Source organism: Cervus elaphus, chromosome 2, assembly GCF_910594005.1.
Source record: "Cervus elaphus chromosome 2, mCerEla1.1, whole genome shotgun sequence".
NCBI classification, from domain to species: Eukaryota; Metazoa; Chordata; class Mammalia; order Artiodactyla; family Cervidae; genus Cervus; species Cervus elaphus.
The window spans coordinates 9990802-10014676 of NC_057816.1; the positions used below are offsets into that span (position 1 = coordinate 9990802).

The window sequence follows — 23875 nt, forward strand, 5'->3', positions numbered from 1 at the left end:
ATCTCTAAAGGGCAGTGGTTGCATCTGGCTTAAAGGACACAACCACATGGACTCCCTCTGGGGCCTGGCCACACGGTGTTTGTCCGAGGCTCTGGAGATAAAACACTGAGCAGCTGTCCTCCATTTTCATTTGGTTGCCATAGTGACCTACTTTATGGATGACCACATTCTCAGAAGTTATCCTGGCCAGGGTCACCCAGGTCGTGGGGAGAAGCAAGATTCAAACCCGGCCTGCCTCCATCTCTCTCTCTCTCTTGGGCTCAAAGCAGAGGACACGGGTGCAGGGAAGGTCAGGGGACACGGGTCTGGACTGTGAGACTGTCTGGCTTGAAGGTCGGCAACTGGTGAGAAGATGGATCCGTGAGCCCCGCTGATTCCTGCAGTGGAGACTGGGCCTCTTGCTTAACCCACCCCCCCAAAACGCCATTCTTCTGGAAACTCTCAGTCTCCTCGAGGCAGGTGGTCTTATCACATCCAGACACCACCCTTAGGCTGAAAGGTCTCTCTAACAAGCTCACCGGCCTGAACTGACAGACCAAGCAAGGCCATGTACATTCTGGTCTTCGTCCACAGTGACTCCTGACCACACTGTTATTCTTTCAAAACACATTTTATTAGTGGCACATGGAATTTAAAGTGAAGCAATTTCTTTCCAGAGAGAAAGTAAGCTCTGACAGGTTATAAAAAAATGAGCAGATATGTCATAGCAAAAATACTGTCTCCAGTGTAAAGAGGCTAATAGGTATACTCTCCACCAAAGAAATGAGGATCTTTACCATGCTGACCACAGTGGACACCCAGTTCAGCTGGGGAAACCCACAGCATTGGACAGTCACGGACGCTGTTAAGTCGGGGTCACCTGGACACTGATTCGCCCTTCCTGTCGTAGGAGAGGCAGAGAGGTCACAAGCCCCACAGTTCACTGTGAGGAACTGGGGGTCTGGGAGGTGGAAGCTGGCTGGGGGGAAAAACAAGGTGAGCAGGCTCAGGAGTGAGCCCGAGAAAGCTCTTAATCTTGGGAGGGGCTCCAGGGTGCCCATGACAACCCTTCAGCTGCAGCTCAGAGACAGGGGTCAACAGAGGGTCCTTTTACAGCGTTTGGAAACACGTCTGTATTGGTAAGTCAGAGAAGTCTGCACTTTCTTAACAAAATCAGTTTTTCTGTTTCTTTTACCTAATGATCTTCTGACTCCGAATAAGCTCTGCAACATTCAACGTTCCGTTAACTGCTGCCCTCTCCCCCCTTCACCGCTTCCACCGGCTCCTTCCTGCCTGCCTCACCCTGCACTGGGTCCTGCCCCAGAGCCCTCTCCTCCGAACCCCCACACCCCTGAACCTCCAGCCTGTCACTGCTGCAGGTCCCCCAACTCCAAAAGCCATTCCCTGCACCGAGGCCCTTTCTGTACCATTAAGATCTTGCTGTTTCTTCTTTCTAAACCTCAGACAACGGGGATTATTCATGAGGAAGGCTCTGTGGAGTTTGTCATCCTCACTGGTCTTATTTTGATCTTAACATGGCTTTTCTCATACACTTTGGAATCCGCCCCCAACCAGACACTCATCAAAGCGACAAAAGGAGTGACAGACTGCAGAACTTTTCCATTTCTAGATCTAATTGATGAAGCTAAGTCTCCCACCAGGAGACTGCGTCACCTGCAAGCTAGCTTCTAGAATACAGCTTCCGGGGGCTTAGGACAGGTCAATGATGCTCGTGTCGCCGACGTCAATGCCCGAGTGCAGCTTGCCGTCCTTGGCGGCCGCCCAGGGCATGGACGTGGAGGTCCATTTCACCGCCCACTCTCCTGCTTTGTTGACCATGATGATACCACCTACGCCTTTGACCTTTGACTTCATGTGACCCAACGAAGCGTCGGCAGCTTCTTCTAGTGATTTTCCTGAAAAACAACGAGAGGTTGAGAACAGCACAAGTTATTGAAAGGAATCTGATGGGGAAATTATTTACAGTATGAAAAAAACAAAGCATGTTAACAAAGATTATTGGTAAGTGATTTCTACTTGAATGTCTCAAACAAGGACTCTTAACTCTCTCTACAAGGCCCCTCCGCTCCACTGGGATGAACCCAGGCTCAGAGTCTCTCTTCTGCCCCCTGGAGGCAGAAGGTGAATGGTATTCCAAATTTTCTTTCTGCACCCTAATAGAAGGGGACTCAACCTCAAAGCAAAGCCAGGGTTTCCCATCCCTCTCCATCTATTTATAAGCAGCCTCCCGGGTCCACGTACCCTGTTCAACATGGAAGAGCGCGAGTCTGGCCAGATTCACCTTCAGGATGCTCTCACCGTGCCCCGTCGTGGAGACGGCGCCGATGTTATTGTCAGCGTAACCTCCAGATCCTGCTCAAGGAAAGGGATCAGTTCTAACTGCGCAGCAACAGTCAGCAAAGTCAAACACATATTACAGGTCTAACGCTACATGAAAATTAAATCCCAAGAGTGCCGGGGTGTCATGCCAAGGTGCGCTAGTGACCACCGTGCGAACACCCTGAGATCAGGGGACGGGGGTGGGGGGAGCCTCAGGGAGGCAGGTCTGACCTTTCCTGGAGCAGCTACACCAGGGCAGCTCCTCCTTTGCCCTCGGGCATATCTACATAGCCCTCACAGGATGAAACATATACACACTCTCTCCCAAACACACACACTCCTGGGAATTAGATAATGTGCTCCAGGGTTAATGCAAAGAACACTTTGATGTGTAATATCTTTTTTTTTTGTCTGTGCAGCATACACAATCTTCCCTGACCAGGGATCAAGCCTCTGCCCCCCCCCCCGCCCCCCCGAGAGTGCGTAGTCTTAACCACTGGACCACCAGGGAAGTCCCTGTAATATCTAGTGGTGCTGTGCTGCTCTCACGCCACTCCAGTCTAATAACTGTGGACTTAAATTGTCAGCTTTCTTAGTTTGCTCATTTGAGCCCGTGCCTGCGAAGAGGTTTTACGTACTTAACCCTTTGGGCATAATTAGTCTGCAGATTGTGAAATGGGTTACAGAGAAGAAACAGGCATCGGGGGTGCTGGGGTGACTTCAGCACCCCGTCTCCACCTCCCTCCCAAGTCATTCCCAAAACACAGCATCTAGGAATCAGGTACCTGCTGGACAAGCCACCTTCTCCACGCTGTCCCTGGAAAACTGTCCCCAACTCAGGCCACCCCCAGAAATTCTACACCTGCCTCAGGAAGAGGAAGAAAGAAATCAGGCGGGGGGCGGAGACCAGAGAATGAGGACGAGACGACAGCGGCGGGCAGGGGCGGGGGTCACCTGTCCAGCTCACCTATACACGGCGTGTCCCCGACGCGGCCCAGCATCTTGTTGACGATGCCCCCTGTTGAGGTTGCGTAAGCCACATTTCCTTGGCAGTCCACGGCAACAGCACCCACGGTCCCCAAGTTTCTGCCAAAAAACAGAAAGAGTGACAGGCTGGAACATGAGACACTCCCAAAGGTGACAATGTGGCTTAATACACTTCTATGTTAATGGCACATGGGATATGCTTTGATTCTAGCATTCCCCACTCACGGAGACAGTGAAGAAAGCCTGTTTGGTTTACATTCCACACATCAGTCAGACTGCTGGATGCACCTTTAGACCTCAACTTTAAAGGTCGTCCGTGCAGTCCTGGCACCATCACCTTCTAGCCGGGTGACTGAGTCTCATTTTCCCCATCTATAAAAAGGGGATACAAATAATTGAGCACTACTTAAACTTTTGGGTGTGCCAGCATCCCTTGGATCCTCAGCTCCCCATCCCAGTCCAGAGGCCCTGAGTTCGCAGGTGTGAGATGGGACAGCCGCCCAGGTGATACTGATGATAACTGTCCACACACCTCACTCTGCCTGTCATGGGGTTTGCTATGAAGATGAAATAAGCTGTTTTTACTCTAACATTTCTTTTTTTTTAATTTAAATTTATGAAAATGGAGGATAATTGCATTACAATATTGTGTTGGTTTCTGCCATACATCAACATGAATTAGCCATATACTCTAACGTTTTTATTATAAACCTTGAAGTAAAAATGTTGAAGGAAATTATACACTAACAGCCACATACCCACCACCCTGATTCTATAGTGAACGATATTGGAGGCAACCTTCTAAGTGCTGGGACACAGCAGAAAACTAAGTGGACAAAGTCCCTTCTCCCAGAAAGTTTGCATTCAGGGCACAGGGTGACATAGCAATGAAATACGTCAGGTTTTACTCAACAGAAATAAACTATAGCCTATAGCAGCACATGGGGCATGTGATGGTGGAGAGGTGGTTTTATAAAGGCCTCTCTCAAGAAGTGAGGACAAGTCATGCTGATTGCTGGTGAAGAACGTTCCTAAAGCAGGACATGCTTTCCTGGTTCATGGGGATTCAAGGAGGCCACTGTGGCTGGAGAGAACACAGTGAGGGAGAGGGCGGCAGGGTCAGAGGGGCAGCCAGCAGGCAGACCATGAGGCTCCGACAAACGGGGTGACGGTACATCCTGGTTTCCCAGGTCCGTCCTGTTTATGCCGCTGCCCTGGCTTAATTAATACTGCCCCTCCCTTTCACTCTCAAAACTAAGTTCCAGTTAGAACACTGAATCACATGGTCATCCTGTTTACAGGCCACAGGAAGGGCTTTCAGTTTGAGCGAGGTGAGAAGACGCTGGAGAGTTTGAGCTGAGAGGTGTCATGATACGAGTTAAGTTTTAAAAATAACTGTTCTTACCACTGCACCCATTAAGTTTTCCACTGAAAGTGGCTCAGTTGTGCCCGACTCTTTGCAACCCCATGGACTATACAGTCCATGGAATTCTCCAGGCCAGGATACTGGAGTGGGTAGCCTTTCCCTTCTCCGGGGGATCTTCCCAACCCAGGGGTTGAACCCAGGTCTCCCACATTGCAGGAGGATTCTTTACCAGCTGAGCCACAGGGGAAGCCCAAGAATACTGGAGTGGGTAGCCTATCCCTTCTCCGGCGGATCTTCCCGACTCAGGAACCGAACCAGGGTCTCCTGCATTGCAGGCAGATTCTTTACCAACTGAGCTATGAAGGAAGCCCAACCTATTCGCTGGCATGGCTAAAATGAAAAGAGATGTGGCATCAAGTCTGGGCACAGAGTGCAGGGACTGGGAATCTCAATTACCGCCACCAAGGACATGGACTGATATGGCACTTTGGGAGGAAAGGAGACCAAGCCCCTCCTTTTTTCCCGTTTTTTGACTGCGCCTCACGGCATATGGGATCTTAATTCCCCAACCAGGGATTGAACCCACAACCCCTGCAGTGTAAGCACCGAGTCTTAACCACTGGACCACCAGGGAAGTCCCTGACTCAGCCATTCTATCCCTACATTTCTATCCAACAGAAACGTGAAGTAAGCTCACCAAGCAAGCAGACAGAAGGTCCACAGCAGCACCACCTGTAATATCGGCAAATTGCAAATAACACAAGCGCCGTCCAAGTAAATAACTTGTGACACAGGCAGGAGACAGCACACTTTGCCACAGCGAGGGTGGACCCCGCTGCACACGACAGAGGGACGGGTCTCGGGAACTTAAGGAGAGAAGGCGCCCAACCGAAGACCAAACCACACGACCTCCCTCAGATGAAGCTCAGAAACCAGCACCAGGAGCCCACGGAGTTGGGAGCCGAGGGGGCAGTGATGGAGGGGGGACGCTGGGCTGCAAGTGATGTCTGGCTCTGGGCGCTGACCACACTGTCCACCCTGTGAAAACTCACCCATTGCTCTGGAGACGATCTATGCGCTCAAGAGTGTCTGCTATTCCTCTGGAGAAGTCATCTTAGGAGAACTTAGCTCTGGCTGCTATGGGTGGACTGAGGAAGGCCAGAGAGGAAACAGACCGCTTGGGAGGCGTAGAGGCAGCGGATTGTGTAGGGCGCTTCAGGAGAGGGTGGGAAGGAGGCTGGACCTGTCACGGCTGGTGGCAGCCCCCCAACCCGGAGGGGGCGGCCAAGGCAAAAATGCAAAGGCAAATGGAGGGCCACACATGTTTAATACTTAGAAATAATAAGTATGTTCTATCCTCTTACCATGATAAATGTATATTGAGAAATATTGTAAAGCTACGGTTTTCATTTGACTGAAAGCTGACAACTACTAATGATGTCAATTTAATTACTATCATGCACATCCTCTGTTGATCAGTTGTGATGTCTGGATGAGCGGGGGAAAAAAACCCAAAAGGCACATACGCAATCATAAATTATAATGCATTTATTCCATAAAACTGATTTTCCTTGCTTTCATCCCAGGGGGCATGGACCATGTTCTTACGATCAACGTTTTCATGTAACATGTATTCTGTTGACAAAGCGCCAAATAACACAACTTCTCTTGACTCAATGTATTAATAATTAAACTTCTTTAACAAGTTTTTAATTAATTTTAACTTGGAGAAGCTTCACTCTGCTGAGGCAGTAGCACTGGAATTATATACAAAACTCTTAAAGCAATACTTAGCTTTGGAAATGAATCCTGATTTTTACATTACTGCACTCAAATGCTATATGAGGCTGCGAATAAGCTGTTAACAAGGAGATTTCACTAAATATTTTAATTTGAACATTTAAATCATAATCACTTTATTACAGTCACTTCTGTCATCTCTTAAGCAGTGTCTCGATCCATGCAATCTTAAATTCTTCTTTCAAATTTCAATGGTGGTGTAAAGAAAATTGAAAATCATAATACGTTGCTTAATTTTCTTCAGCTCTCTCTTCAAATGATACTTACACTTCAATTTACAACAGAATAACAGTCTCCATAGAAACTGGTTTCAGGATCATTTATACATGCATCTTCTCCTTGAAGTTAGGCAAACATTTTCCCTTATTTCAATTTCCTTATATTTTATGAGGATTTCACTTTTCTTGCATATCTCACATGCACTTTTAGCTTTGTTTCTCTAAACTTTAAAAAAGATTTCTAATCCTTTAATAAGTGTAAAAGCCAAACAGATTTTTTTAAAGCTTCTGTTAAGCTTATCAATAGAGAGGAACAGTTCAGACTAAATAACTGTAGATCATGAAAATTCAAAATTCATTTCATATTCTGTCAAAGTCCATGATTTGTTCTCTAAGGAACTTCTGTAATTTTTGCTGAACTCTTCTTACTTAGTTTGATTACTTTCACAGCATTTCAGTTCAGTTCAGTCACTCAGTCGTGTCGGACTCTTTGTGACCCCATGAATCACAGCACGCCAGGCCTCCCTCTCTATCACCAACTCCCAGAGTCCACCCAAACCCATGTCCATTGAGTCGGTGATGCCATCCAACCATCTCATCCTCTGTCGTCCCCTTCTCCTCCTGCCCTCAATCTTTCCCAGCAGCAGGGTCTTTTCCAATGAGTCAGCTCTTCACATCAGGTGGCCAAAGTATTGGAGTTTCAGCTTCAGCATCAGTCCTACCAATGAACACCCAGGACTGATTTCCTTTAGGAAGGACTGGTTGGATCTCCTTGCAGTCCAAGGGACTCTCAAGAGTCTTCTCCAACACCACAGTTCGAAAGCATCAATTCTTCAGCGCTCAGCTTTCTTCACAGTCCAACTCTCACATCCATACATGACCACTGGGAAAACCACAGCCTTGACCAGACGGACCTTTGTTGACAGCATTTAGTTGGTATAAAAGTCTGTTGTAAGGTCAGATGTGAGTCTAATCCAGACTTTCCAGCTTTGGCCACATCTAGACTATCTCGCAGTGGACCCTCTGCTGTCCCACATCACTTTCAGTATTGGAGCAGTTGAGGGCTCGTCTCTTAGAAGGAAATTCACTGTGAGCTGGACATGTCACACAGAATACTTCTGGACTCTTGGCCCAACTTTGGGCTTACACACCTTTTATGTACCCACCATGTTAGCTTCATTATTACAGGCTTGCCTTGTTTTTTCAACATATCTTCTGATCATGGTACATTCTAGTGGAAGTGAGTTTTTTTAAACTTCATATATGATTTCATCTCTCTCTTTATTACCCATTAAACGAACCTATCTGATTTCTCTCTCCTAGATATTCATCTTAAGTTTTTTCCCCCTAATTACATTTGGCATTTTATCAAATTTTGAAATAATGTTTACTGGAGATGTCCCATTAAAAAAATTTTTATTTTTAAATTTACTTATTTTTAGCTGTGCTGGGTCTGTGTTGCTGCACGGGCTTTTCTCCAGTTGTGGATTGGGGGGAGCATCTCTTTCTTGTGGTGAAAGGGCTTCTCATTGCAGTGACTTCTCTTGTTGTGGAGCATGGGCTTCAGGGCATGCGGCTTCAGCAGCTGTGGCACATGGGTTGAACAGCTGTGGCTCCCAGGTTCTAGAGTACTGGCTCAACAGCTGTGGTGCACGGGCTAAGTTGTTCCATGGTATGTGGGACCGTCCCAGATCAGGGATCGAACTCATGTCTGCTGCATGGGCAGGCGGATTCATCACCACTGAGCCACCAGGGAAGCCCCCCTGCTGTTTTTTTTATAAACACTATGTGATGAGGTCATAAAAGCACTGTTATACTTGGCCAAATATTATAAGTTTTCTAAAGATTTTTCCTGATGTGTACTGTTTTTAAAGTCTTTATTGAATTTATTATGACACTGCTTCTGTTTTATGCTTTGACTTTTTGGCTGCATTGGAAGGCGAAGTCTTAACCACTGGACCACCAGGGAAGTCCCAGATATTATATTATTCTTTCAAGAACACTACATCTATGTTTTTTTTTTTTTTACATCTATGTTTTTTACCTTTGCCTTTTCTGGTTATCAACTGTCTGCTGTTTATTCAGCCTTTCCCCTCCAATTCCAATAACTGCACATGTCCTTTTCTGCTGTATGATTCTTTGTGATTAGCAATTAAATCTTCCTTTAGTAAAGAACATGAAGCTGTCAGGATTTATCTGAACTGTTCAAGTTGTGGATTTGGCAAGAATATTTCTAATTTTCATTGTTTTGATACATAATTAAATCTTCATTGAACAAAGAATCTGTAATGTTCTCTTTGTGAATTTTATGTGGGTCATCCTAGAAGAAGACTGCTTACTTTTAAAGCAGACCATTTCTTTGAAGATTTTTTTTACTCCTTTTTTCCTTTCAGTTTTCTTTTGTGAGTTCCACTTTAGTATTCTTTTTCTATCAAAATCGTGATTTGTACACATTTTCAATAATCTAGGAATTAGAAAGTGAAATGTAACTATACTGATAGTGTACAACATCAGCGTATATTTTCATCAAAATTAAGGGCAAATCCAAAAAAAGAGAATAAAAGTAATTTGTAGATATAATTTCAAGTGTTAGTTTTTTCTAAAATTCACAAAATTATTAAGATCTAAACAGTTATTATAATTAATGAATAGAACCATTTTAAATAAAAATTACCTAAAAGTCGAATATTTCAACATTAAAAAAAATTTAATTCAACCTTAAGTATTACTTTTTTGGGGCGGGGGGCTGCCCTAGGTCTTATTTGCTGTGTGTGGGATCTAGTTCCATGACCAGGGATCATACCTGGGCCCCCTGCATTGGGAGCACAGAGTCTTAACCACTGGACCACCAAGGAAGTCCCTCAATCTTAAGTATGTTTATAAGAATAAAACCATTCATAGTTCTAATAGCATCCATTTAGCTGCCAGCCTGAAGAGTTGGTTCCTTGTGCGGGTTCTGTCTAGACCTACACTGCCCAATACAGCACCGCTGGCTGCTGAGCACCAGAGATGTGGGCGGTCCCCGCATCAGTGCAGAATGCACGGCAGGTTTGAAAGATTTAGCACACAAGCATGTAAAATATCTAGGAAATAATTTCTTATGTTGATTATATGTTTTTTAAAAAACTCATTTATCTTTAATTGAAGGATAATTGCTTTACAATATTGGTTTGGATTACATGTTGAAATGATGATATTTGGGGTATAATGAGTTAACCATAAATATGATTAATTTCACTCATTTTTTTTTCTTTTTTAATGTGGCTATTAGAAAAGGTTAAATTACATATATGGCTCTCATTTTTTCTATTGGACAGTGCGAGTCTAGACCTACATATTCATAAATCTGAGAGGAGCGGCAATCAGCCCTCAGTGCAAATCTTGCAGATACGTGGATAACTCCAGAATTGCAAACTGAACCATGCAGAAATAAAAAGGACACTTGGCACTACTGGGAAACAACACTTCATTATATAAGAATTTGTTTCGAAACACATTGTCCTTTTTTCTTACCTAAGTCCTTCTGCTGTTCAGTTTTTCCCCCACACTCCAAAGCAGGAGTCTATTTCTGATGTCAGCAGTGGTATAATCCACAAGCTTTTAGACTCAGGTGGCCTTTACCTCCAAGAGACAGAGCAAGAGATGCAGAAAAGCACTTCCCTGGGGGCTGAATGATATCAGTCACAAGAGCGGATGTTGAGGGCAGCGGGCAACGCTGTGCCATGGCTGAGTGACAGGTGCCCCACGGGTCTGCAATAAACCAACTTTATTTTGTGTATTTGCACTATGCTGTTGCCTGTGGGCTAAGTTGCTTAATTGTGTCCGACTCTTTGCAACTCCATCCATGGACTGCAGCCCGCCAGGCTTCTCTGCCCATGGGATTCTCCAGGCAAGAATACTGGAGTGGGCTGCCATTTTCCTCCTCCGGGGATCTTCCCAACCCAGGGATCAAACCTGCATCTCCTGTGTCTCCTGCGTTGTAGGCCGTAGGTGGTTTCTTTACCCACTGAGCCATCGGGGAAACCCATTTGTGATATGAGGGTCTTCTAAAGTGCAGGGCCCAGGGCAGGAGCCCTTCTTGCTTATGTGGAAGAACAGTACAGGCTGGTAGAGATGGTGTTGTTGCAGAAATTTTGCAAACAATGTGGCAATATCTACTAAAATGGACATGAACCACTGATAAAGCAACCCCACAGACACAACAGCACCTTTGGTAAAGATTATCAACAGCTACCAACATATGGCCAATCTTGTGAAGCAGATTCTTAACCTGGGGACATGTCGTAATCACCTGGAAAACTTTTTTTCTAATGGACCTGCGTGGCCTCTCCACCTCAGCTCCACTAAATCAGATCCTGTAGGAAAGGAGCTCAGACATGTATATTTTGAAAAAGCTCTTAAGATGATTCTAAAGTATACCTCTGATTAAACATTACAAATCTAAAAGGGTGTGTAGAATTAATAGATTATATTCCATTATATTCCTTATTCTGGGCCACATTCAAATTTTATTTTTCAAGTTTTGCTTTAAACAGGGGGGCTTTTATTTGGCACTTTTGAATGGGTAACACGAAAAACAATAATTCAGAACACATGATTAATTCACTTTCCAGGGCTATGCTGACTTCTCTGCCCCGTGGAAGGTGCCTAAGTTCACAGGGTGGTCTAGATCACAGAGGACCTGTGCAGTGTACTGAAGACAACAAACTGATCAAGAAGCTTGCACGTAATTAATACATCAACACCCAGCATTCATCTGTCAAATCATGCTGGAAAAGGAACTCTCAGCTGACTATGAATAACTATTCATAGGAGTAAAAAATGAGGTTAAATTTCAGAATCAAAAGAGCAGCTTTTCCATTATTTAGTGTGAACTATTCTGGCAACCCACTCCAGTATTCATGCCCGGAAAATCCCATGGACCGAGGAGCCTGGGGGGCTACAGTCCATGGGGTCGCAAAGAGTCAGACACGATTGAGTGACTTCAGCTCTTCAGCTCATTCTATACAAAACCTGAAATTACCTGTGATATTGGACTTTTTAAAGAAATGTAGATAATCAGACATGTGTCAAACTTACACATCTGGATAACTCCCCAAAATGTCAGCCACAGATGACACTTACTTCTGACAGTCTGCTTTCTGAGCATCTTTTTCAAGTTTTTCTTTTTCCAGGCGTTTTTTGTTTCTTTCTGTTACCAGCTGTTGTCCAGGAATTGTTGGAATCCCATTGGCTGCTGCAAATTTTGCTGCACCTTGGTCAGTCAGAAAGCAGTGAGGTGTCTTGAACCGGAAAGAAACGGGAAAATAGTTTCTTGAAAAAGTTAAACTCTTTTTAATAGTTCCAACTGTGTGGAAATAATTGTTCTCTCTGGGTAAAAGCCTCAAGAATGCAAATTCCACTGGCATAATTTTCTGAATGTTGAAAAAAGCCCACCTCTCTGAGTTTTTGTATTTTCAAAAACCACCAAATGATGGAATATTAGGAATTCAACTTACATATGATCTTAAATTTTAATCCATTTTTATTTTATGTATGCTATTTATTTATTTACTATGCTGCACAGTTTCTGAGGTCTTAGTTCCCTGACCAAGGACTGACCCCGGCTCCTGGCAGTGGAAATACAGTGTCCTAACCATTGGACCACTGGGAAATTCTCCCATACATGCTATTTCCACAGCTGGTCTCTTCAGTTTGAATATGTTATGTTACCATGTGTTGAGAACAGGCTGAAGAAAATACAGGAAGATAACATGTAACACCTGGTCAAGTGATCATGAGTCAGAATCTTGGTTTCCTTGAGAAATTTAAATAATAACACTGCTTTTGTTTTTTCATACAATTTTAGAAGAACAGTGATCTCAAGTGTTCCCCAACAGTCAGACCCCTTTTGGTTGCTGAAATGCAGCAGTGACAGTTCCTTAGGAAAGGGTGGTTTGGTCCCGCATACCTTGTCCATAACAAGTCGTGCAAGTTTAATGGGATTTGCGATACAGCGGACTGCAGACACCGCCCCTGCAGACAGGTCTTTCCCATTCATGATACTGGCATCCATTTCAACTTCCCCATTTTCGTTCAAGACAGATCCGCAACCTAAAACCAAAGAGAAGTCGAAAAGAAAGAGTTAAGAATTTAGACATGGCTTCAGACCTTGCTCTCTAAGCTGCCTACTTTATTTATTTATTTTCTTTCTTAAAATCTTTACTTTTGAGACAGGACATAAGTGTTACAGACACACATGGAAATCAATACAGGATCATAGCTGAAAGCGAAGACAATCTAGTCAGAAAGTTTTTACGCCTGTCAGCTAGTGCTGAAGCTGAGTATGACATGCTGCAGGGCTCAAAGGAATGGTAATTAGTATTTCTCTCCTTCTTCCTCTCCCTCTCCCTCAACAGAATCCACACCAACCTCCTCATAATCCTTCTCAAGGGCAGCCATGTCCTCACGGGCCTCAGAAAACCCTCCTTCCTCCATGCCCTCACCCACGTACCAGTGACAAAGGCACGCTTGGCATACATCAGGTCAAACTTGTGGTCCGGGCGAGCCCAGGCCTCAGTGATGGCTGTGGTGTTACTCAGCATGCACACAGCTGCTGGACTTTGGCCAGGTCCCCACCAGGTACCACAGTGGGAGGCTGGTAGTTAATGCCAACCTTGAAGCCCGTGGGGCACCAGTCCACAAACTGGATGCTGTGCTTGGTCTTGATGGTGGCAATGGCAGCATTGACATCTTTGGGAACCACGTCACCACGGTACAACAGGCAGCAGGCCATGCATTTACCATGGCGAGGGTCACATTTCACCATCTGGTTGGCTGGCTCAAAGCAAGCATTGGTGATCTCTGCTACAGAAAGCCGTTCATGGTAGGCTTTCTCAGCAGAGATGACAGGGGCGTATGTGGCCAGAGGGAAGTGGATGCGGGGATAGGGCACCAGGTTGGTCTGGAACTCTGTCAGATCCACATTCAGGGCTCCATCAAACCTCAGGGAAGCCGTGATGAAGGACACTATCTGGCTAATAAGGCGGTTAAGATTTGTGTAGGTTGGGCGCTCAATGTCGAGGTTTCTACGACAGATGTCGTAGATGGCCTCATTGTCTACCATGAAGGCACAATCAGAGTGCTCCAGGGTGGTGTGGGTGGTGAGGATGGAGTTGTAGGGCTCAACGACAGCTGTGGAAACCTGGGGGGCTGGGTAAATGGAGAACTCCAGCTTGGACTTCTTGCCATAATCGACAGAGAGACGTTCCATCAGCAGGGAGGTGAACCCAGACCAGTTCCCCCACCAAAGCTGTGGAAAACCAGGAAGCCCTGAAGACCCGTGCACTGGTCAGCCAGTTTCCGAATTCGGTCCAAGACAAGGTCAATCATCTCCTTGCCAATGGTGTAGTGACCTTGGGCAGTTATTGGCAGCATCTTCTTTGCCTGTGATGAGCTGCTCAGGGTGGAAGAGCTGGTGGTAGGTGCCAGGGCGAACCTCATCAATGACTGTGGGTTCCAGGTCTACAAACACTGCCCTGGGCACATGCTTGCCAGCGCCTGTCTCACTGAAGAAGGTGTTGAAGGAGTCATCTCCTCCCCCAATAGTCTTGTCACTTGGCCTCTGGCCATCGGGCTGAATGCTGTGTTCCAGACAGTAGAGCTCGCAGCAGGCATTGCCGATCTGGACACCATCCTAGCCAATGTGATGGAGATGCACTCACGCATGGTGACCATGGGTCTAAGCGGCCTACTTTAATTCATCCTCTACTTCTCTGTCAAAGGAACATTTCTAAAAACACAAATCTGACTCGGTACCCTGTGACCTACAAAATAAAAGTTATGAAGCCCTTCCTGATCTGGCCTCTGACTTACTTTTCCGGCTTCATCTCCTCTCCATGGCAACATTTTACTGCAACATTAGGTTTCCTTGAACTTATTAAAACCATCGGGTCTCATTACTCTGTCTTCTTTACCACTAGCAGCTTTTCTCCAACATTCTCTACCTAGATAATACCTCTGAGTGTATTCTTAAGCTCTATGTGGCTCTGTTTTCTCAGAGGGATAAGAACAAAGCTCAAGAATATTTAAAGGAGTACAAAAATATCCAGCACCTAAGTGTTTTGGTATCTAATAAGAAAACAGGAAATTAAGACCCATAACGAGGAACAACAACAACAACAAAATCAATCAATAGCAACAGACTCGGAAATGACATAAATCATGGCATTATTAGACAAGAACGTTAAAACAGCTGCTGTAACTATTCTATATGTACCAGAATGTGGAAGAAAATATGAAAAGGACCCAAAGAGAACTTCTGGAAATGAAAAATACACTAGATAGGATTAATACCAAATTAGACACTACAGAAAAGACGAATGAACTTAAGACACAGGAAAAGATTGAAAAAAACTTGAACAGAGTTTATCACTGAGCTCAGGGACAGCTTCAAGCAGTCCAGTACACGTGTAACTGGAATCCCCAAAGGAGAGGTGAGACAGAGGGACAAAAAACGTTTAAGGAAATGATGAATTTTCAAGTTTGGTGAATACTATAAATTCACAGATCAGAAAAGCACAACAACCTTCAAGGAAAAGAAACATGAAGAAAACTACACTCAGGCATACCCTGATCAAACAACTTAGTGCTAATGAGAAGAGAAAATGGTAAAAGCAGCCAGAGAAAGACACATTAGGCATAGAAGGAAAAACAAAAATGATGGCCTATTTGTTGCCAGAAACAATGGAAACCAGAAGACAGAGGAGCAACATCTTCGAAGCTCTGAAAGAAAAAAAAGTGTCAAGTTGGAATTCTACACACAGTAAAAGTATCTTTAAAAAACCCCAAACAAAGACTTTTACAGACATACAAAAGCTAAAAAAAAAAAAAGTCATCAACAGCAGCTGTGCAACACAAGAAATGTTAAAGGAAGTCTTTCAAGCAGAAGGAAAATGACCGCAGACAGCAATCAGGATTCCCCCAAAGAATGAAGAACACTGCAAACAGCTAACATGTGGATAAGCAGAAATCCCTTTCCCCTTTACTTTTGTAGTATCTTTATAATATAACTGTTTAAAGTAAAAATAATAACGATGCATTGGGTAACTTATCACTTATAAAACATATGAAAACAGCAGCACAAAGGCTAGGAAAGGAGAAACAGGCGTATGCTGCATAAAGTTCTTCTATTATGCATGAAGTTTGATATTACTTAAGGTAGACTGTGATAAGTGAGAGATGTCTACTATAAACTCTAAAACAACCTTTAAAAAAGAAGTTTAGTTACTAGGCCAACAAAGGAGGTAACATGGAATTATAAACATTCAATTATTCCAAAAGAAGGCCGAAAAAAGTAGAAAAAGAGGAAAAGGGGAACAACGAATAGATTGGACAAAGAGAAGACAAATAGCAAGATGACAAATTTGTGCCTAACCATATCAGTGATCACATTAAATGGAAATGGTCTGAAGATCTCTGTTAAAAGCCTGCCAGGCTCCTCTGTCCATGGGGAATCTCCAGGTAAGAATACTGGAGTGGGTTGCCATGCCTTCCTCCAGGGGATCTTCCCAACCCAGGGATTGAACCCAGGTCTCCCGCTTTGCAGGTGAATTCTTCACCAAGGAAGCCCCGATAAAAAGCAGAGATTGTCAAATCGTATGAAAAGATAGGACATAATTACACGCTGCCAATGAAAAATCTACTTTAAATATAAAGATGCAAATAGTTTAAAAGTAAAAGAATGGACAAATTATATACCATGCCAGAATGAATCAAATGAAGACTGGAGCAACTATACTAACATCAGGCAAAGCATACTTCACAATAAGAAGCATTAAATAATAATAAGGACACTAAGCAATGATATGGGGGGGTCAGTTCATTGAGACGACAACAATCTATACACCAGATAAGTTTCAAAATACGTGAAGCAAACACTGATAGAACTCAAAGGAGAAAAAGACAAATCCACCATTACAATTAAAGACTTCAATACTCCTGTCTCAGTAATCAGTAGAAATAAACAATCAAGATACAGAAGGTGTGAACAACATTACCAATGAACTTGACCTTACTGTTCTCTACAACGACAGCAGAGTATACTCTTTTTAAGTGCAAATGGGCACGGTAGAACACATTCAGAGCCAAAAACCAAACCTTACGAAGTTTAGTAAGAATGCAAATCACATAAAGCATATCCTCTGATTGCAACAGAATTAAACTAAAAATCAGTAACAGATATTTGGAAAATCCACAAATATTTGGAAATTATTATATTTCTAAATAATTCATGATATAATGAAGAAGTCACAAGGAAAATTAGAACACATTTTGAGTGGAATGAAAATCAAGACAACATATAAAAACAGGTAAGGAGAAAAATCAAAGCAGTGCTAGGGTAAAATTTAAAACATTAAATGCTTATATCAGCAAAGAATAGTCTCAAATGAATGATCTACCTGGAAAAAGTAAATTATTTCCAATGTAAGCTGAATTAATAAAGGAAATAACAAAGATAAATCAATGAAATTCAGGACAGAAAAAGAGCAAAAGAAAAAAACAACAGAAAAATTCACAAAATCCATCCCAAAACAAAAGCTAGTTCTTTGAAAAGAACAATAAACTTGATAAACTCTAGACTAACAAAGAAAAAAAAAAGACATAATTACAAATATCAGGAATGAAAGAAGGAACCTCTCTACAGACCATACAGATATCAAAAGCATAACACAGAAATGTTGCAAATTTAGCAACTTATATAAAATATAAACATTTCTTGAAAGACAACTGACAAAACTCAAAGAAGAAATAGATAACCTCAACAGTGCCATGCCTATTAAAGAATTTGATTTCTTAGATAAAAACTTTCCGTCAAAACAAACAAAAATCAATTTACCAATCTGCCAAAAACCAATATACAAAATATTACAAAGAAATAATGCCAACTTTATATAAATTCTTTGAGAAAAACAGATGAGAAGGGAACACTTTTCAATTCATCATATGAAGCCAGCATCATTCTCATTTCAAAACCAGACAGATGTTATAAGAAAATCAAACTATAGACCAGTATCTCATGAACATAGACGCAAAATCTTAAGAAAACACCATCAAATCAAACCCAGCATTTTATGTATATATCACATATATGTAATGTGATATATATACTATATATACACACACACACACACACATACATATATATGTACATATATCACAACAAAGTGGTGTTAATCCCAGAGAAGAAAATCTGGTTCAAAATTTGAAAATCAATCAGTCAATCTTCACCATGTCAATAGACAAAACAAAAACCATATGATCATCTCAACAGATGCAGAAAAAAGGACTGGATGAAATTCAACATCCATACATGATTAAAAAAATCTCAAAAAACTAAGAATAAGGTGGGACTTCCCTGGTGGTCCAGTGGTTAAGAATCCGCCTTGCAATGAAAGGGACACCGGTTCGATCCCTAGTCTGGGAAGATCCCACATGCTTCAGAGCAACTAAGCCCATGGGCCACAACCTCTGAGACCATGGGCTGCAACTGCTGAAGCCCCTGCGCCTAATGCGTGTGCTCCGCAACAAGAGAAGTCCTGGAGACGAGAAGCCTGCACACCGAGATGAAGAGTAGCCCCAACTCCTGGCAACTAGACACAGTCTGCAGGGAAAAGTCTGTAGAGAAAACTGTAGGGAAAATAAATTAACTATTTAAAGTTTTGTGTAAATACTGCTCAATTCCAGTGAAAGCAGAGAGTCCCTGTTTGGTTGCCAATCTGAGTCTCTAAAGAATATTTCTAGCATTCAAATTTAAACTGTTGGTGTCCAATAAATAAACTACTTTTTAATAAACAAAGTGTTATGAAACAAGTTTCAAATATAAAATGAAACCTATATTGAAAGATCAATACAATGTGAACAGTGTTTTAACAGACATTCAGATAAGCTTTGTTATGAATGCAAATTATTGCCACCTAACTCAGTAACTGCCAGGGCTCAGCTTTTTGTATCCAGTTCCCAAATAGTTCCTCTAGAGGATTATAGCAGAGGTTGCTGAAAATAGCTGGGAAAGGCAAACAGAAAACAGAGCCCAAGGTGGACAGTATGCTGTTAAAAGTTCCACCTTTACCCCCAGGTCTTTGATTTCCTTCTTTTCAGCCGGCTCTCTTTTTCTTCGATGCGCAGAGTGGACATCTGGGAAATGAGAAGGGAGCCACTCAGAATGCAAGCTCTGGAGTCAGAGCAGAGAAACGAGAACCAGCGGCTGCAGCTCCCTAGTCCCTAGCTCGCCAGCGTACCCCGCTGGTTTAGAGGGTGGCAGACCAGAATGCCTTGCTCCAAACGAAGGTCTCCTGTGAAGAAGCGGGGACTGTCAGCCAATAGGGTCCTGACTGCTAACAGGCACAGAGCTTAATGAGTCCCCCGTGGGCTGCTGCTGGCAAGAGGTGGAAGGGCCTCTAGTAAACTCTGGCTCAACAGCCACGGGATGCAGTTATGTCTCATTCTATGGGTTAAAGAGTGCAGGGTAGAGGCAAGGCAGGGTAGAACCATTACTAAGTATCTGATGACTAACTGGTTAGATTTCCTGAAATTCTTTTCTGTGACAGATGTCAGGTGGATGGGTGGTACAATTCTAAGAAGTATTTTAATCCTGTGATTTTAGGTTTTCTGATCCCCTGGAGAAGGAAATGGCAACCCACTCCAGCATTCTTGCCTGGAAAGTCCCATGGTCAGAGTAGCCTGATAGGTTATAGTCCATGGGGTCTTAGTCCATGACTAAGAGACATCACATGTCAGTAGAAGACACTGACAAATTTCTTAATCTCTAGCAAGTTGCTTAATCTGACAAGTTACTTAATCTCTATAGCAAGTTGCTTAATCTGACAAGTTACTTAATCTCTATAGCAAGTTACTTAATCTGACAAGTTACTTAATCTCTAGCAAGTTACTTAATCTCTTTGTGTCTTAGCTTTCTCATCTGAGAAATGAGCATAATAATTACACCTAATAACAAGACAGAAGTGCAGATTAAATGAGTTAATCAGGCAAGTTTCCTAGACTACGATTTATTACACAGTAGACACTCATAGTAGTTATGACGATTATTACTCTAAAAAAGGATTGATCTGAGTGAAAGAAGCCAAACACAAAAGGATCACTCTTTGTGAATGCATTTATGTGAAACAACAGAAGTGGGCCTCTGTGGGGTCAGGACGTGTGGAGGGGTCATCTGGGTTTGCCTGCAAGAATGTGAGGCATCTATATTGCGGATGCCGGATCGTCCTTCAAACACAGTGACTTGGTTAATGCAGTAACGGCATGTCCTGTGTGTTCTCAACAACGCCCATGGCAACTGCCAAAGGAGTCTGAGGCCACCCACCAGAGTTCCTAACTGGTAAGGGACTGGCAAATGGATTATACTGGCCTCCGTCCTCTGAGAGAGGGTTCTAACATACCCTGGTTTGTGTGGACTCCGCGTCTGGCATCACTCACACTCTCCCTTGTCCCCATGCAAACCAGGTACCACTGTTAGGAGATGAGAGAGGTGCTCCCAGCAGGAGCACCTTCATCCAACAGACACTGACTGAGGTCACATTTCAAAGGTTGTGGATTGTGATATGCAAAACTGGACAAAAGAACGTGGCACTGAATGGAGGTTCTATGTCCTCTATAATCCCCACAAGCAGCAGGGCTGAGAGAAAGGGAAAATGGAACATTAAGGCAGTACTGTAAATTATTAACAGATAAAACCACCGTGGCTGGGTCAACACAAGTACTGTCCAAGGTTTTAACACATCTGAATGATCAACCAGTAGAACTGCTGTCTCATATGCCAGACTGGGGACCCCCAAGGAAGCGCCTGATACCAAAAAGGTGCTTCGAGAAACAGCCACTGCCCTCTCACCATGGATCGATGTGCTGTGTGGTTCTGAGGATACCAAGCCCCGTCACACCTGGCGAGGGGATCAACTACTGGGATTTGCAATTGAACATTATACCCGGATGGGGGAGGAGGGACCACTCAATCTCCACTCCCGCTGTCCTGCCGCAAGCTAGGCTTGTTGAGATGCATCAAACCTGCAGTGGAAGGTGCGACACTGGGAAAGGAGAAGGGGAGGGTTCTGGTTTGGGGTATCCTGCCCCCAGTCCATCTCCTCAAGCCTGACAGCACTGCCTCCCCTGGCTAACACGTGTGGTATTTACAACCAGATCGAGTTTCTAAGGCTGCCGACCTCCCTCTCCTCAAGGCCAGGTGGGCATGTTCTGTTTCCCACTGGAACGATCATTCTGCTGCCATCTCTGTGCCCTTCATTGGGCTGGAGGACACGACGGCACACACAGGGCTTCACTCATCAAGCCCAGAATGATGGCCAACAAAGCCTGTCCTTCCTGCACATTGAAAAGTCTCCTGTGAGACAAGCTCTCCTCCAAAACAGAATAGCCTTGGCCATTATTACTGCCTTGCAAGGAGGCAGCTCTGCCATTATCCAAACAGAATGCTGTGTGCTCATACCTGTTAAGCTGTTTACCTGTCACTTTTATTAAACCACACGACACAAGTGAACGCTCTGAGTACTGTACTGGCGTTTGGCCCCCAGCCTGGAAGACTTAGGAACAATGGTTTGAATCATGAGACTCTTGGTGGAAAAAGGTATCTGAGATCTGATAACGGTCTTATCCTGTGTTTTCTTTTGTATGTGCTTGTACTCTTGCTGTGGCATCTGCCTCCAATGCAGGCAGACAGCCGCCAAAATAAGCCACCCAAACAATTGCTCAGGGCATATTGCGGAAGAGAAAGCGTGTGGGACTGTAAGAGCCAGTCACGATGGGTGGAGTGCTGGGGCAATTGGAGGCACCTTACCCCTTCCTCTTTCCTTGGAAGGGGCCCTCCATTTGCCTTCCTGCACCAGAAGCTGCCCAAAGACATAGCCTTGACATGTGGTATCGAGATTATCTGGATGGTATCATGGCTGAACCTAGATAAGGCCTCTAAATAAAACTTTTCAGATTCTGGTGGGCATGAACAGAGGGCTACTTATCCAGCAAGACAAGCCTCTAGTGTAGGTTCCCATGCTTATTAGACCCACCACCTACCAATCTGGAGTGATCTGCCTTGTCCTGCAGTCTTTCTGTGCCCTCACTCCCTCCATTCAAATGACACCCTGAAGCTCCAAGGTTGCCATGTTTTGTGGGGTAAGCAGTCTACTCCCTTACCCCATAAAAAGATGTAATAAAAAATCCTCTTGGTATGTGAATTCCAGAAAGCAGATTAAAGAAGAAAGGGTGAATAATGAGTTTTAAAATTCTTTAAAGCAACTTGTTCAGTCATTAAGTCTTGTCTGACTCTCTTGCGACCCCCATGGACTGCAGCCCACCAGGCTCCCGGGTCCCTGGGATTTCCCAGGCGAGAGTACTGGAGAGGGTTGCCATTTCCTTCTCCAGGGGATCTTCCCCACCCAGGGATGGAGTCTTCTGCATTGGCAGGCAGATTCCTTACCCCTGAGTAACCAGGCAAGCCCCAAAGCAACTTGGTCAACAGGTAGAAAAACTAAGCCTTTTGGGCATATTAGGTTTTACCATAATGTTGAAGAGATCCAGCGACACTTTAGAAAGGTTCTGTTTATCTGGCGGGGGGAGGCTGAACCCAGCGTGGCTCTGGGCACTTGCTGCAGTGCACATTTACCTGCGTTGAATTCGGGATCGTCTTCCAGCACTGTTACGGCTCCTTCCACCGCGTCAACGGCGCTCCCTCCCTGTTTGAGGATGTTGTAACCCACGGTGGCGGCTTTGAGGATGCCCTGGCGCACCCGCTCTTTCCGCTCCTTGGAGATGTTGCTGGCTCCGCCACCGTGGACCACGACGACGATGGGGTTCATGGCGACGGATCCTAGGGGTCAGGAAGACGAAAGCGTCCTTTCAGGCGGGTCCAAGAGAACCGCACCGGCCTTACGTCCCCCGCTGGGGACAAGGTCCGGTTTCCACTGCTGGACGGGGGCAGTTTTTACAGCCTCAGGCGAATTCCCGAGACCCAGGGAGTCCTGCGAGCAAAGGAGGCGGCTGGGTGTGAACTTTGCACGAAAAGCCCAGGGTGCCCTTCCTTGCCCGGTCCGGGGCACCTGCCCGCCTCGCAGCAGCAGTGCTCCGCGCCCCCTCCTCGCCCGCTGACATCCGGCCTCAGTTTCCCCGGAGAACTCCGGCTCAAGGCCCGGGCCGGGAAGAGGCGGAGATGGCGCCCCTTCCACCCACCCCGGGGCCGCAGCTCCAGCCTTCCTCCCGGGCCCCACGTCGAGCCTCGGTTTCCCGGGGGCCTGTCCGCGCTCCCACCCGCCCCGCGGGGTCAGGGGGAGGCCGGCGGGCTGGAACTCGCCAGAGCCCTCCCGCTTTCAGCCCCAGCACCCGGGAGGGTGCCTTCCCGGGTCTGGGGAGGCGGCTTCCCGCAGGGCCCGTCGACTTACCGAGGACGCCTCAGGAGGCGAACGCCGGGACTGCCACCCGAGCGGCTTCGGATCCTGCACAGGCGGGTCTCGCCGCAAAGCCGCTCTAGAAACCGCTCAGCCGGCAACCGCTCGGCGGGCAACGGCTCCGCGCCTGCGCACGAGGGCGGGGCAGCGAGCCCCGAGGAGTTACCGTAAAGCCTCAACGCACGGCGGGGGCGCAAGCACTTCTGCCGGCGTCGCCACCGCGCTCTCGACTCCCGCGGCCCGGCTCCTACGGCTGGGGCTCTGCTGGCCCTTCACGCACTCGAGCTTCCTATTGGGATACGGGGGAATTGCTCCTCCTCGGTGTGAGGCCCGCTGGTGGCGTGGGTGGCGAGAAGAGATGTGCCGAGGTTTTGTAATTGGAAACTGAAAAGCCCCAGTGCACGCACTGAAGTCCTTCCTCTGCCTGGGATGTTTCGCAGACTTGCTAGTTATTTTCTTCCTTTTACTTGTCTCACCCCGTAACGTTTGGTAGAGATCAGAAAGATAATCTCTGTAATTGGTCTAACCAGACCTGCGGTTCACTAGAATCTGAAACCCTTCCTCTGAGCCTCATGATCCCAGCTCTTAAATTCCTTCAACCATAAGTCCTTCAGTTTTTTTGTGTGTGTTTGACACTTATTCTCCTCTTTGTCCCAGAGCCTAAAGACTCTAACACCCCCACCCCCATCCAGATGATTGAACCAATCACCTGTATTCCCCACTACCCAGCCTCCCTAGATTAC

At 45.1% G+C, this 23875-nt stretch overlaps 1 protein-coding gene, 1 long non-coding RNA gene and 1 pseudogene across 3 annotated transcripts; all 3 read right to left on the bottom strand.

Moving 5' to 3' along the window:
• Positions 1-591: 591 nt before the first annotated feature.
• ASRGL1 (asparaginase and isoaspartyl peptidase 1) lies at positions 592-23370 on the bottom strand. Its single transcript, XM_043871804.1, has 7 exons — positions 23127-23370; positions 22355-22558; positions 12641-12783; positions 11815-11972; positions 3287-3405; positions 2242-2352; positions 592-1895 (listed from the first exon to the last, which is right to left on the bottom strand). Exons 2-7 carry the CDS (start codon positions 22545-22547, stop codon positions 1690-1692), a joined length of 930 nt encoding a protein of 309 aa, XP_043727739.1. The 5' UTR covers positions 22548-22558; positions 23127-23370; the 3' UTR covers positions 592-1689.
• Positions 8682-11807, bottom strand: LOC122673920. Its single transcript, XR_006334849.1, has 2 exons — positions 10204-11807; positions 8682-9154 (listed from the first exon to the last, which is right to left on the bottom strand). It is a non-coding gene; the product is annotated as an uncharacterized LOC122673920 (long non-coding RNA).
• On the bottom strand, positions 12874-14397 carry LOC122673898 (annotated as a pseudogene). The gene has a single exon (XR_006334848.1). The product of XR_006334848.1 is annotated as a tubulin alpha-1B chain-like (transcript).
• Positions 23371-23875: the final 505 nt, after the last annotated feature.

Coding starts and splice junctions, on each gene's coding strand:
- ASRGL1 (XM_043871804.1), bottom strand. CDS start 22,547: ATGAACCCCATCGTCGTCGTGGTCCACGGTGGCGGAGCCAGCAACATC. Junction 12,784..22,354: donor CGATCCCGAATTCAACGCAG/GTAAATGTGCAC, acceptor CTTTGGTTTTAG/GTTGCGGATCTGTCTTGAAC. Junction 2,353..3,286: donor CGGGGACACGCCGTGTATAG/GTGAGCTGGACA, acceptor TTCCTTGAGCAG/GATCTGGAGGTTACGCTGAC.